The 15,713-nt window shown below is 37.6% G+C and overlaps 1 protein-coding gene across 3 annotated transcripts; it reads left to right on the forward strand.

Annotated features, from left to right (window-relative positions):
* Positions 1-372: 372 nt before the first annotated feature.
* On the forward strand, positions 373-15,455 carry LOC127933356 (sec1 family domain-containing protein 1). Of its 3 annotated transcripts, none has more exons than XM_052530299.1 (25): positions 373-463; positions 1,278-1,348; positions 1,476-1,564; positions 1,672-1,762; positions 1,872-1,994; positions 2,185-2,272; positions 2,366-2,455; positions 3,647-3,702; positions 4,124-4,209; positions 4,520-4,619; positions 5,025-5,164; positions 5,841-5,931; positions 6,017-6,090; positions 6,342-6,423; positions 6,544-6,640; positions 9,056-9,126; positions 10,585-10,664; positions 10,788-10,850; positions 10,939-11,014; positions 11,651-11,704; positions 13,544-13,596; positions 13,897-13,930; positions 14,267-14,332; positions 14,608-14,676; positions 15,253-15,455. In XM_052530299.1, the coding sequence occupies exons 1-25, from the start codon at positions 433-435 to the stop codon at positions 15,274-15,276; spliced, it is 1,899 nt and encodes a 632-aa protein (XP_052386259.1). In that variant the 5' UTR covers positions 373-432; the 3' UTR covers positions 15,277-15,455. The 3 variants fall into 3 exon arrangements, with proteins under 3 accessions (XP_052386259.1, XP_052386261.1, XP_052386260.1); XM_052530300.1 differs by lacking the exon at positions 373-463 and adding an exon at positions 476-837; XM_052530301.1 differs by lacking the exon at positions 11,651-11,704.
* Positions 15,456-15,713: the final 258 nt, after the last annotated feature.

A 15,713-nucleotide genomic window follows, 5' to 3' on the forward strand; every position in this document is an offset into this window, starting at 1 on the left:
AGTGGTTTATGATTATTTCACTCATTGGATCATTGTTAAACATGATAATGAATAGTTTTACAATCCATTTTCATAGTCATAAAGTCCACATATGTATGTGGGTCTAAAAATCACACATTTTAAATATAATTAAAATTAAATCATTTTTAAAACCCCTTTGGAAATTTACCATGGACCCCCTAGAGGCCCTGGCCCCCTGAGTGAAAACCACTGAAATAAAAATAATAAAAAAACTCTTGTTCCATCCAGCAACTTTGAATCAACTGTTGTAATTTTGACAGGGCCGAGCCAAATCCCCCAGATAGATAGTGTGCACCTCAATCATCTCTACGTCTCTGTGATCCTCTACGTAAGCGTGCGCGTTCTTGTACGCAGGCAGCGCTTGGCCGTTGCCACGTCACCCTCACAGTCGTCACTGCATAAACATTAAAGATGGCGGCCTCCGTCCGGGAGAAACAGACAGGTTTCTTTATACGTTTGATTTCATATGGAAACTCTCGATACTGTTAATATAACTGATATTAGTGATTTCAGTTTATGATTTATCGGTTTTTAAAACATTTGTATTTAAAATACATGCAATAATACCGAATACATAAACAGTTGAAATTGTACAGTCCTGTCTGTGTCGCTGAGGATGCTAACGGTGTTCATGTAACAGCTGGATAACATCAGATGGATGGACTATTATCTTGCTTTACTAGATAAAGAAGCACTTGTGATTTGACTACATATAACCAACCAGCTCGTACAAGAAATATACGGCTGTCAATATCACAGAGAACTGTCATAAGGAACCCACGATATGAATTCACATGCTAGCTATAGTGACTTAACGTAAATGATTATGCTTAATATTTAGTGACACAAAATAGTGATGATCATTATGTTATATGGATTTTATTTCTGTAGCTGACATTGCCTTTAATGGTTATTGACACTTGCTGAGCTGTGCACTTGCTCCTGTGAGATATCAAATTTCTCTTTATGGATGTGCAATAGATAATTTGTTTTAAAAACGAATAGCGTGTGGATAGTGTTTAAAATACATAATCTTAAGTATGGAAAAAAAGGTTTTCTGGTCAAATCCTGCCATCGCATGTAGGCTTCAATTATTTTTTTTATTTATTTAAATTAAATTTTGTATACGTGCACGCAAATCTTTTGAAATACAATCAAGTAAATTAGTCTCTTTGCGATAGTAAATGATCTTTAGTAGTTATAGAAGTTATTAAAAATGTTGATGTATTATATATCTAAGATGTTTCTGTCCTCAGCTGCTTTGAAGCGAATGCTAAACTTCAATGCCCCTCCTTTGAAAAACACAACAGCTGAGCCAGTATGGAAGGTAAGGGTACTCAACACACACCTATTGGTTTACCCTTCCACTAGCCCTTGCTTTTCTTAAATGTGGCTCAGGGATGCTTTTATAGTTATAATTTGCTTGAACATTTACCCTTTGTTATTGTTGTTAGGTTCTTATTTACGATCGCTTTGGCCAAGACATCATATCTCCCCTTCTGTCTGTGAAAGAGTTACGGGACATTGGCATCACTCTGCACCTGTAAGGAAATCTAAGATTTTATTTATTTAGTTATATATTTCTTTCATACATATATATTTGATTAGATTGATTTGAATGATCGTTTACTTTTTGTTTGTTTCCTCTAGCTTGTTGCACTCGGATCGCGACCCCATTCCAGATGTTCCTGCCATTTACTTTGTAATGCCCACAGAGGAGAACATTGACAGGATATGTCAAGTAAATATGATCACTGAATAATTGAGTCAGTCTTTTTGTCAGTCCCGTTCCAGGACAATCTGTGAGGATCACACTATTTCAGAACTAAAAGTTATTTTCACTTTTACAGGATCTCCGAAACCAACTCTATGAGTCGTACTATTTGAACTTCATATCTGCAATCTCTAGAAGCAAACTGGAGGACATAGCAAGTGCTGCTCTAGCAGCTAATGCTGTAAACCTGGTGACCAAAGTAAGTCGAAAACAGCTGTTGTAAAGTTGATTCAGTTTGCTAGAGTGTTTAATTAAAAAATCTTGTTTTTAAATTAAAGCTTGTTTTTTACTGAACAGACGTCCTCTGTGAACTCCTGAAGGAAATCAAATAACGTACTGCTCATTTTCATTATGAAGTTCAAATATTAGACTGTTCTGTTCCTCCTCAGGTATTTGATCAATATTTGAACTTCATCACACTTGAAGATGATATGTTCATTCTCTGCAATCAAAACAAAGAACACATCTCCTACCACGGTAAGCTGCTAGAGTGGCTTGATGTGTTTACTTCATGTTTGTTTCATTAGTAATCTGAATGTTATTAATGGTAATACTGTTCTGTGCCCTCAGCAATCAATAAACCAGATATCATGGACACAGACATGGATGGCATAATGGACACAATAGTGGATAGTCTCTTCTGCTTTTTTGTCACTCTCGGTAAATGTTTATCCTTCCATGCATATACACTGCTGTTCAAAAGATTTGTAGAATGTTTTTTCAAAGAAGTCTATTATGCTCACCAAGGCTGTTTTCATTTGATTAAAAATACAGTAAAAACAGTCATATTGTGAAACAGTATTGCAATTTCAATACATTTCAAAATTCAAAATTTTCCTGTACAGTGTCACCTATTCCTTCAGAAATCATTCTAGTAGGCTGATTGAGTGCTCAAGAAACATTTCTTAATTTTTTTTTTCAATGCTGAAAACAGAATTTATTTAAAATATACATTTTTGTAAGATTATAAATGTCTTACTTTCCCTTTTGACAATTTATTGTATCCACGCTGAATAAAAGTATTACTTAAAAAAAAAAGTTATAATAACTATTTCTATGCCACTATCAGCACCAAATGAAGTAGCAGATTTAATGTTTGGTTATTCCAACCAGGGTTCTCAATCACTCTCTCTGTCTTCCATTGTTTGGCCAAACGGGTATTTCCATCAGAGCCACAATCTTGATTACTCTCTTCAAGGGAATCAAACAACAAATGGTTTACTTATAGTTGTCTGTATATAAAGCTGGCATTTAACATAAAAAAAAAAAAAAAACTTATTCACCTTTAAAGATTCTTTAGCACAGAAATGGATAATACTCTTTAATACTTTTTCTTGCTTACTGAAATCTTGTGCAGTAAGTAGACACAATCCATTCCTCATATGGAGATTTCCACTGCATCTTAATCCATTTTAAATCTAATAAGGCAACATTCTTTAATGGTACAAGACGTTACTGTGAAAATTATAGACTGATGAAGACTTGATATTTAATCAAAATTAAAGAGCAGGGTTTTTTTTTATAATAATTCTCATATTACAACCAACAGTTTAACTCTCAACTGTCATAAAGAGCCACTGGGTGGCAGAACCCTCCTAATATTGTTTGTGTATTGCTCAAAGGGAAAAAAAAATATTTTGATAATGCATTGGATATTTCAGTTAGGTCTGTTTACTTACTACATGACTATTAGAATTATATATGGCAGAAACACCACAATTCAAATTAAGTGCAGTGATCAGGCCTGAATTGGTGTTTTTGAAATGTAATCGTGTGTGTCTTGGTAGCTTGGGAGCAGATATTCAATGCACCCTCCTATTGGCAGTACAGTGAGCTTTCCTGTTATCATAGGTGCTGTCCCAATTATCCGATGTCCAAGAGGGAATGCTGCTGAAATGGTAGCCGTGGTAAGAGACTCACTGCTCTGTTTTTTAATGTTCCTCTGATACTTTCTTTATGACCAGTCTGAGAGACCTTTATCCTCTTTTCGAATTGATGAATTCTAGAATTGAGTGTTCTTGAATGGCTTTGGTCATTCGTTTATCACCTCAATCCCTACACTAATCTCTGCATTACAGTGCATTTGGACGTTTCATAGTCTGATGGTATAAAATTCCTCTTTGTTCCATATGTGGGATTGGGTCCAACCTTGGTTTGCTTTCAGTGTTGAGTTTTAGATGATTAGTTCAGCAGAGGAATGTCTCACTGTAATATGAGACAAAATTAACATCTACTGCTCAGTTTATTGGATTCATGTATTTTATACATATTGTAGAACTAGTTTCTAATGGAATATTAATAACATTAAATAAACCCCTTTTTTCTCAGAAACTTGACAAGAAACTGAGAGAGAATCTGCGAGACGCTCGTAACAGCCTGTTCACCGGAGACACCGTGGGCACTGGCCAGTTCAGGTGGAGCAAAAACACACTCACAGTCTTGCACACCTCCATACGAATGATTTTAATAGAGTATACTTGTGAAAGCAATAAATCTTTAATCTTAAAATTATTATCGTAAACACCTAAATCCAAAACAAATGCCTCCAGATGGATGAATGGATGGATCAATAGCCTAGACAGACAGACAGACAGACAGATAGATAGATAGATAGATAGTCAAGTGTCCTTAACTGGGACACTTTAAGAAAGATCTAGAACGTTGAGAAAGGTTTTAGTATCAGACCAAAAAAATATCCCTCCTTTCCCTTCATCACTCCCACAGTTTTCAGAGGCCACTGTTTGTTCTTGCCGATCGTAACCTGGATCTAGCGACTCCTCTCCATCACACATGGACGTATCAGGCTCTCATTCATGACGTGCTGGTGAGCAGAACCTAAAATAAACTTGTGTGACCCACAATTAATTCATTTCTCCTTTTTTTCTACTAGTGTTAATGTAATTTATTCCCTAAAATAGTTCCAAGTTGCAGCATATGGAAAGATGAAGCTATCGCAGTTATCATATGAATGACAAAGGGGTTTCATGAAATGTGGAATGTACGTGCTGGGTTGCTTTTTGTGCCAGTGATCATTAATCCTTTGGGTATTTTTTCCACCGTCTCAAAACTGCTTCTGCCTTAATATCATCTCAGTTCGACTGTATGGCAGCTGTAGTCGGAGGGATTTTATTCTGTATTAGTAAAAGCTGGCATGCATGTTATTTTAGGTGTTGTATTGTGTTGTGATTCAGTTCTTTTGCCTTGCCTAACCAATATGTCACTGTATCAGGACTTCCACCTGAACCGGGTCAGTGTGGAGGAGTCTCAAGGGTCAGAGGCCAGTCCAGCTGGAGCACGGCCAAAAAAGAAAAACAAGAAGAGCTATGATCTCACTGCCGCTGACAAATTTTGGCAAAAACACAAAGGAAGGTAACCATCTACTGTTGGTAAAGCTCCAAATGTATTCAAATGGAGATCATTGCTGTGCATTTTTAAATGTTTTTAAGGTGTGTGTTTTTTTATACTTCTAGTATTTTGAACTAATGACTGTGTAATTAATATGTATTTTCTTAAGTCTGATATAAATTATTACATCTGATGTTGCTTTCCAAAGACCTTATTCTGTCCTAGTATAATACAATTTCAAATAGTTCACCCAAAAAGTAACATTTTGTAGTAATTTACTCACCCTCGTGTTGTTTCAAACAGATGTGTTTCTTTTTTTCTGTGAAACACAAAAGAAGACAGTGGGCACCAAAATGGTACATTTTTGTGTGAACTATCCCTTTAAGGACATTAATTAACCAACTGTACTTTCAAGCCTGTAAATGTTTGATAGGAAGACATCCCTAGTTGTCTCAGTTTAGTCAAATGATTTGTCACAGTGGTTGTAAATATTTAAGAACATTTGCTAATAATATTTTATGTCATTGCTTTTTTTTTTGCAAAATATCACCAGTTCAGTTTTGGAAAATGTTTTCGTTTCATTCCTGTTTTAAGGACTGTATACAGCAGTTTATACTGATATATTTACATTTTCAGTAAATATACATTTCAGTCACTTCTGGATGGAAAGCATTGAATTAATTTTTGTTCACCATTTCAGTCCATTTCCTGAGGTTGCAGAAGCTGTGCAGGAGGAACTCGATACATATCGAGCCCAAGAGGATGAGGTTAAACGCCTCAAGAGTATCATGGTTGGTGAATAAGGCTGATGCAAAATTGTATATGATGGAACTGTCGCGTGCTGGTTAACACAGAAAAATGTGGTTTTCCTCAAAGGGCTTAGAAGGGGAGGATGATGGAGCCATTAGTATGTTGTCAGATAACACTGCCAAACTTACTTCAGCTGTCAGGTAAGAAGTTCCTTGCAACAATGAAGTAATCAAGGATTTTTTTATATACAATTTTTATTTTTCCAGTTTTTATTAAATGATGTATAGAAAAAATATCCTGATGTAATCTAATTTCAACCAGTACTTGTCTCATATTGCTTGAGAGCTGTTTTACATATGAATTAGTCATTGTACTCACAAAGGCCTACCGCTGTACCCCTGTCTGACCCTGTGCATATAGAGTAGGATAACATGCTCTTCTCTCTAAACAGTTCTCTTCCTGAGCTCCTGGAAAAGAAGAGACTGATTGACCTCCACACCAATGTTGCCACGGCGGTTTTGGACCACATCAAGGTCAGTGCTTCATGAGAAAAATGTTTTTCATCTCTTGGGTTACATCTTCTCTACACATTGTATTGTTTCTGTTAGGTTGAGCAGCATATTTTACCTCTAAATTTGCCTTTCTGTCTTTAGAGCCGTAAGCTTGATGTATACTTCGAATATGAAGAGAAACTCATGAGCAAGTCCACACTTGATAAATCCCTGCTGGACATTATCAGTGATCCTGATGGTGAGTCTTTCTTGTGTTAAAGGAACACTCCACTATTTTTGAAAATAGGCTCATTTCCAACTCCCCTAGAGTTAATATAGTTGAGTTTTACCATTTTTGAATCTATTCAGCCGATCTCCATGTCTTTTAGCTTTAGCACTTTTAGCTTAGCTTAGTTTAGCATAGATCATTGAATCTGATTAGACCGTAAGCATCTCACTCAAAAGCATCTCAATCACTCAGCAGGCGCAGTGATTTTACGCAATGCATGAAAATAGTCCCCAGCAGCTCCGCTATTGATGCAACAACACAAACTAGCTGGGGATTATTTCAGGCGCAGCGTAATATCACTGCACCTGCTGCACCCATTATATGGCAGCAAAGTTCCTTGATTATTACGCCGATATGAGAGTATGGTTCCCAGCCATATCGGCCTAGAAAAATTGCAACTTTTCATTTTCTGTTGGTCTTAGTACATGATTTTCATACAGAAGAGTCAAGGTTTAAGTAGGAAAAATATAAAAACTCTGGTAATTTTTGAGAGTGATGCTAACGGTCTAATCAGATTCAATGATCTATGCTAAGCTAAGCTAAAAGAGCTATCGCCACACCCAGAGATCAGCAGAATGGAATTGAAAATAGTAACACTCAACTATTTAACTCTAGGGGAGTTGGAAAATTAACCTATTATTAAAAAATAGTAGATTGTTTCTTTAAGCACTGAAGGCTATCAGTGTAATCAGTACCATCCCTAAACCCTATTTAGAAAGGATTATTTTTATATGGGGAGGTGGTAATGCAGTAATTACCAAAACTAATACTTGATTTTAATCCTGTTTTAATTGGCCAGGTCAGGGATTATTTTCACATCTTTTTTTATTTATTATTGTCTGGGTATTCTCATGCAGTTGAGTTAACTTATTAATGTGCATTAAGGAATTCAACAATGCACCGGTTATCTTCCCAAACTTGTAATAAAAAGGACTTCTAAACTGAGAAGCTTTAAGTGCTTCCTGCTAAAATAAAAGCATGATGGTTTGATCATTGGAAAATGGAGAAATTAAGAAATTCAGTATTATCAGTATTGTAATATTAGTTTTTATTATAATTTTTTTTATATTTAATTTTATTACTGTATTTCATGGTGAGATGTAATATCAATTTGTTTTAAATGTTCTATAGTAATAATAATAATCTTTATTTTCTATTATTATTTTATAGTAATATTATATATTTGTAATCACTGCATTTTTGACCAAAATGTGCAGCCCTACAAACAAGCACAGTAAACTTTGGAATATTTTTTTTCAATTGCAATTTTTATCAGAAAAATCGTGCAGCCCTAGATTAGAGTACATTTTATCTTTTATACAGTTCCCTCACAACTTGGAACCCCACACACACACACACACACACACACACACACACACACACACACACACACACATATATATATATATATATATATATATATATATATATATATATATATATAATAAATGTGTCATGCAAATAAATAACCTGGTGGTACTCCAACATCTGATTGGATGAGCCCTGTTCGAAACAATTATAAAATAGCCAAATTATGCGCATCTATGCACATCATTTAAATTTTATACTACCAGCATAAGTTGCTACAAACCAATGATATGCTAGGTAATAGTAATAATATTGATGATGATAATAATAGGATCTTTGATTTATTTATGGCTTGGCAACCATGAAAATCTACACAGTCTGTCTGACAGCACTCCATAATTGTGGTAAAATCTCTATAACACTTGGCTTCAAGTGGCTTATTGCTTTAATAAGCCTTGACTCATCAGCTGCTCTTTTGAGCTTGACTGTTATCCAAACACCACTATATCCCTCAAAGCATGGCATACTGCCTTACTGTCATAAAACTTTGTTTTACCAAGAACAGCCCCATCCTGCGAGATCAAACGAAACTAATTGAATGAGTAACTCATACCCCATTCCCCTAATGAAAGCCTATCCCACCCTGTGTCCTCATCCAGTCATTTTTTTCAGCTTAGTGGCCTGAAATACATCACATCACTAGGGGAAAGCAGTCTGCTTTAAAGACTCTCTGTGATGCTACCACAGGATGAGATTTGTTTCTCTCCTGCCAGCATTGTGAGGTTTCAAGAGGACACAGTTTCTTGATCTCCACAGGGTCCTTTGTAGGTTCATGGGATTCTTATGAGTACACAGGAATGGCCACTAACTATAATGATAATGAACAGTTGTTTTTCAAGTGTTACAGTGCTTTCTTGTTATGATAAGTGCAATGTGTGATTTTTTTTTTAATCATGTTTCAGCAATAGTGAGGACAAAAACACACACACACACACTGAAAAACTCTTGTTGTTCCGGAAATGAAATTAACTGTACGCATTTGCATAATGACTGTATAAATGTTGTTCTTATTGGTAGCTGGAACAGCAGAAGATAAGATGAGGCTGTTTCTGATCTACTACATCACTTCCCAGCAGCCCCCATCTGAGGTAAGTCCCCACATCACAGTCATGAACAAAGAGTATTCAAACTATAAATCGTTATCATGGTCAGCTATATCCTCTAAGAAAATTCAGATCATAGCAAGATCAAAGGAACAATCCAGTTTTAGTTGAGTTTAGTAACAGCATTTGTGGCATACTATTGATTATCACCCAAATAACTCAACTTGTCCCTTGTTTTCTTTAAAAACAGCAAAAATCAAGATTATGGTAAGACACTTACAGTGAAAGTCATTGGGGCCAATTTTGGGGATGGTGGGTGGTTAAGGTGTGAACCTTACTATTTTATAAAAGTGCTTGCATTAATTGTTCTGTTAAAACATATGTATTATTTGAGTCGTTTTTACAGTGGTTTTAGGCATAATGTTTGATTGGATGAAGCTAGATTTAACTTTACATAGAAAAGGTTAGTTGTACGTCTTGTGGTTGTACTAGTGAAACCTCATTGCACCGCTTTAACCCATATTTTTCTTTTTAAAGGCTGGACAAATGAAAATTAATTTTGTGTTAATCATCATTATGCCTTGAATGCTATTGACTGAGCTTAAATTGTAATGAATACAGTCGCAGAAAATTCCCTTAAGAGTCCTAGATATATAATCCTAAATCATAGGTTGACTGTGGTGGGCTTCCCTGATGTACGCTTTCGGTAACCCCACAATTTATTATAATCAGGGGCAAATGCATGGATTTCATTGTTTATGGACACATGGAGCCAAAAACATTCTGTCCATTCCCTATGAAGCTCGGCCCAGGTTTTTAAACTGTACTTTCAGACTGTTTCTTCAAAAGCCTTGTTGTTTTTTTGGGACGCATGCAGCTCAGATTTGAGGAACATTGACACGCTTTGATGCCACGGCCAAGTATTATTACTCTTGTATCTTGATAAAGCAGGATTGTTCAACTCATGGCAAGATCTCTTTTGTGGGATGTTACCTAAATGGACGTACAAATGACATTTGAGGACACTTTCGAGGGGTTGGACCCGTGGTACCAAGCTGGGAATAAACAGTGTCCAAGTGACCACATTTCAACCCTGGAGAAAGCGCACTGGCCTGTCATCCTCTGTTATGTTTATCAGTGCAGGCTGTAAAAGCTTTGACTTTCCAAAAAAGAAGTGCTCAGAGTTTGAACTTTTTTTCTACGTCTTTTGGTTATCCTTTCTTTCATCTGTGTCCTCATGAACCAGCGTAGGTTATTGTTGGCAGTCATTTTGTTGTTTGTTTTCTGAGACTGTAATGAGGTTGGTGACATGAAAACAGCCCTCTCACTCATGTGGTATAGACGACTCTGTCTCTAACAGCAACTAGAGTTTCTCCTTACGCTGATCAGTGATTATGGCATGTGATCTAGAAGTCATCCTTCATTCTAAAAAAACAGATCCTTTAAACTGTTGGATTTTGAGAGTTGAGTGTTGAATAAATAAAGACAGTTTGTTCTTTTTAGGCTGATCTAGAGCAGTACAAAAAAGCCTTGGTTGATGCAGGCTGCGACTTATCCCCACTTAACTACATTAAGCAATGGAAGTAAGTTCTGGCCATTGTCAACAAACACACCATAACACACTTTCACATTTGCTTAGTTACTACTTTAAATTTTGTAGAAAAATGGGAACAGTAGTGTTGCAACTATTATAACCTATTTTCCAGAGCTTTTACGAAGATGGCTGCAACCCCAGCCAATTACGGGAGCAGTGGAGTGAAACCAATGGGGTATGAAGCTAAAAATGTATTTCTCAAAATATGAATCCTTTTGTTGATGTAATATGTGTTTTGAACGCATTGGCCTGTCCTTTTTCAGACTTTTCTCACGGGTGATGAACACTGGCTCCCAGTTTGTGATGGAGGGGGTGAAAAATCTGGTTCTGAAACAGCATGTAAGTATTTACCTGGGCTGTATCTTAAGGACCAGAATATCACGAAGGCTGGGCTCTTTTTACTTAGTAAGCAACCACCCAACACTTTGGCAACTGCGCATCGATGTGAAAATACACCCGGCCTGTTTAATCAGCTTAGGAAGTAATTTGTTAAAAATGCCTGGACAGGCTACTAACCACATAGCAATGAGCTAAAATCACCCACAAAACCACATAACAGTGTCCTAAAAACACCAAAAAGAGCGCCCTACACATCACAGTGTACTAGATGGCTGACCGGAATGTCTTTATACTGGAGTTGCTGGTATCCCCAGACAGTCCTATAACAATGCTCTAAAAACAAAAACTACGAAACAGCAAAACAATGTGCTAAAAACACCCAGGCATCATGGTAGCAACTTCTGAAATATATGATATGATACACTGCCAAAAAAAAGTTCCTTAACAAAAAAACCCCCCAAAAAAGTGATGTATTAATGGTCAGTTTTTTTGTTTACTTCTGCTCTAGATTCTCCATAATTGATTTGATATTACAGCACTTGTGGCTTTTGTCTGATAAATTGCTTGTGATCAAGTTTATTTGTAATTTATCTCTTTTTGGGGATTTATTATGAGTCTCAAACGTTTCTTTCATAGAACTTGCCGGTTACTCGCATCTTGGACAACTTGATGGAAATAAAGTCAAACCCGGTGAGCGCCCTTGTCTGTTTCTCCCTTTCTTCACATACATTCATCTTCCCATAAGCACAAATGTTAAACTTGTTTTGCTGATCATTAGTATGTATCTCTTGCAGTAATTAAGAGTAATGTTTATTCTTAGCTAAAACATTAAATTAGAAAATGTTTAACGATCATTAGTGTATTTGTGTCCGGTGTGCACATGGTATTGTGTATCGCCAAGGCAGACTGCTTTACCACCCACTGCGGATTAAAGCGTATGACTCTGCAGTGCTATGGGACACTGAATGGGGCACTGAAGAGGCACTTTGAGTGTGCCAAGACCTCAATCCAGGCAATCTGAGCTGCACGGTTAATGTGACTGTGCTAATGTGCCTGGGGAACACCTGCGGAGAGAGAGGAAGAGGGTTTCTTGTGTGTGAACCTGAAGCACAATGTATCAAGTTTCTAGGCCTGAGGGTTTTGGAAGCAGTCCCATTTGGGCTTTTCATCTTTCTGAGGTGGAACAAAGGTGCAAACCCCTCATGTGAGCAGCACTAGGGGACGTCTTTACAGAAGCCGAAGCTATTTCATCGATAATGGGATTGTGTTCTGCTACACTGGAGGATCTCATTCTCTGCAAAATGTCTGTATATGAAGCATCGGTTATTTGAACACACTGGCTGTTTTCAAGTTATCATTGGATGGCCTTGAAGGAAAAATCTGCTCTGAAAATTTCTCCCGATGCTTTGAAATCAACTAACTGTCGGTATGGTGCTGGGGGAATGATGGATGCAGATAAATGTGTTTATAAATGTGGAATTACCACAGAAGAGATGATGTGGCAAATCTTTGACATCGCCCTCGTAGTATGACTTCTAGGACTCCTCTCTATTTAGACATCTTGAATCCTCCCTAAGCACACTTCCAAGAACTGTTTCAACGCATTTTAAGTATAAAGCGCTGTAATGGAGACAGCTAGCTGACATATTAGCTCTTGCAATCATCCGCTTGTGTAACTGTGGCATTTTAGCTTCCCCCTCTAGTAACTTGACATAAAGACCATATTTCCTTGTGAAACACCCTCAGGGTCCCTCTGATCTTCTCAGTCTCAAAAGCTGGGGTGGACAGATTGCCATATTCTGTTACCAACTGGAAATGCGTCCCCTTCCCTGCCCATAAACTTGAATTGAACATAACTGTATTATCATCTTCTCAGCTACTGGAATTTCAGTGCCCTGCACAATACGGCTGTTGTTGAAAAAGCTGGGCGGCTGAGCGCTACAGAATCTCCTGCCTCCGCTGCAGGTCAGATAGTCCTCGCAAATGGGCCTGTGCAACAAGGTTGCAAGAGTGTGTTCGGCACCAAGCAAGGGTAAGCCGATAGCAGAAAAATCTGGAGCATTTCACCAGTTGGAAATGCCGTGAGGCACTTTTTTCAGTGAGTTGACGGCAAAGTATTTCTTCCCAGAATGAAGTATGCGCCAGAGCACCAGGCCGGGCTGACTGAGGTCCTGTGGGGGAAGAGACAGGCTTGGCCCATCTGATAAGGAAGATGAGGAAGTAGGAGGCCATTGGCCTTCGCCTCAGAGACAGCTCTCCTCAATTTGTTTCGAGACTCTTCAAAGCAGAGAGATGATAATCTAGCTTTTTGAGTAAAACTGGAGGACATTTTACTGTTTGAGGCTTCTTGAACCTCCTTAGGTGAATGGCTGCTGGGAAGCATTAGATCTTGATAAGCGTTTAATGTAGATGGATGAGGTGGTTTTTAGGAGATGGTGATGTGGGGAGGGTGCTCTAAGTGTTATTCCATCCTTTCCATTTACTTTCGCGCTCTGTAATCCCTAATGTTATGTGTTGTGATTTTTGTAGGAGACTGATGACTACAGATACTTCGATCCAAAGATGCTTCGCGGAAGCGAGAGGTAGTTTCTTTATATTTTCAGATGATACATCTTTGTGTTTGACTTGGTCCAGCTGTATTCAAATATTATGTTAAAGGCATTTGATCCATGGAGGTATTCGAAACCGCTTGTGTCTTTATTACATACACATAAGGCAGTACTGAAGTTAGGTAAATAACGGATCTGCACATCCTTGCCAAAGCTGTACATTTCCAACAAAAATATTTAGAATAAAAGATCTGTCATTTTCCCCACAAATATTGTCTATTTTTGCTCTCTGTCGGTGATGGTGAATTAATCCTAACTATTTAACTCCCTCAGCTCCATTCCAAGGAACAAGAACCCCTTTCAAGAGGTGAGTGTAAAAAGCAAGGCCGATATCTGATTGTTGTGATTTTGCACCATGTGGATGTTGATACGTTATCTTAATGGTTTGGCACCCATGCACTGTTACCTGGCAGGGTTAATCTATGGCACAGATAGCCTTCTGTTTCTAGTGGAGATTAGGCCTTGCTGCTGACAAAGTGAGCTGAAGGCCCGGTGTGTCTGAGCTCACATCTGTAGGAGGGTCATTTGAGTCCTTCTGAGAAATATTACAGGGTTTTATTTAATATAGAGCATTTGTACAGCTTGCATTGAAATTCACGCACTATTGAGCTTTAACAGCTGATGACACGTTTTCATTTCACAGGCCATCGTCTTTGTCGTTGGTGGGGGCAATTACATAGAGTATCAAAATCTTGTTGACTACACAAAGGTATGACTGCACACATATTGACATGTAAAATGTGCTACAAGAAATACAGAGTTCTGGCATGAAACTCTAGATGGCGCAGTCCGATAGGTCTAACTCAATCTGACTTAATGACATCATTATCACATGGCACAGCTGGTTAGCCTAGCAGATCTGTTTCGCCAAGACCAAATACATTAACATTGTTGTGTACATTACCATGCCAATCCCTCAGAGAGTTGTCATGTCAGAACTTGGTTTGCTTCTGAAGATGAGTGTAATGATCTCCTTCTCTACAGGCCAGACAAGGGAAGCGGGTTCTTTATGGCTGTAGTGAGCTTTTCAATGCAGCCCAGTTCATGAAACAGGTATAATCACTTCACTACATGAAGTGCAGGTTATGAAAAACAGGATTTTTAAATGTAACATTCAAGATGTCAGTCACCCGATTTGCACCGCACTTCAGATAAAAATACAAATTTATTAACGCGTTTTCGCGAATTTAGATGGAAAAATCAGATGCTTTGCAATCCATTGCTGTAAAATCCAACCGATTATCCTTAAGTTGGAGGGAACAGCATTGCTTTGAGTGTCTTGGAATGCTTTTTGCTGCTTGAAGCAAATCTGTGTTGTACTTTGTCTCAACAAAATTGACACAAAGTCATAACGTGCCTTTCCCGCTGTAAATATTTTTAAGCATTTTGCCTAGTTTTTGTCCCCCACATCAATTCCTCGTTAATATACTTTTACCCCTTTGCTCTGAGTGAAAAAGAGGAGAGTGTGTTTTGCTTCTTCCAAATCTTTCTGTGGTCTTATATGAACGAATAGGACACTTACTGTGAGCTGAACAATTAATTAAAGTAGTAATCCTACTTTAGTTTAAATGTTGATTTGATTATGCAGTATCAGAGCGGTTGAGACTAAACCCATTCATTTCTCCACAGCTCTCACAGCTTGGTCAGAAATAGGAGGAGCATTGAAGTCAAGTTCTCCACCCTTCTCGAAACTGAAATCAAGATCTATTCTGTTATATTCCATTTAAACCCCTCTAACTTCAGAATCACTCATATTCCATGTACTTTATACTGTTTTCCAATACTATTTAATTCAATACTAAAGGCTCCCAACAATAAAGTCTTACACAGCACTTTTGTTTACTTTCTATGTGTCTACTTTGGGTCAAAATGCATATTATTTAGACATCTTATGCCTCATCACGGCTTTATTGACGTCAGGTCAGTGCAAGAGTAGAGGTAAATGCCTTAAGTGGTTTGGTGACTGAAGAGAAATGTCCCAAAAATCTCAGTCTCTAAAGTCTTTAACAAGATAAGGAGATTGCACTTAGTCTCGTTCAACACTGGTACAGTTCAGCTGAAGTGTAGATTGGTAAATGGTAAATGGACTG

The sequence above is a fragment of the Carassius gibelio genome, chromosome A17, assembly GCF_023724105.1.
Source record: "Carassius gibelio isolate Cgi1373 ecotype wild population from Czech Republic chromosome A17, carGib1.2-hapl.c, whole genome shotgun sequence".
Lineage (NCBI taxonomy): Eukaryota > Metazoa > Chordata > Actinopteri > Cypriniformes > Cyprinidae > Carassius > Carassius gibelio.

What these genes read in the sequence shown, in the direction of transcription:
- LOC127933356 (XM_052530299.1), top strand. Translation starts at nt 433, where the DNA reads ATGGCGGCCTCCGTCCGGGAGAAACAGACAG. An exon ending in AAACTTACTTCAGCTGTCAG is followed by an intron (nt 6,091 to 6,341) that starts GTAAGAAGTTCC and finishes CTCTCTAAACAG; the next exon opens with TTCTCTTCCTGAGCTCCTGG. An exon ending in CAGCCCAGTTCATGAAACAG is followed by an intron (nt 14,677 to 15,252) that starts GTATAATCACTT and finishes ATTTCTCCACAG; the next exon opens with CTCTCACAGCTTGGTCAGAA.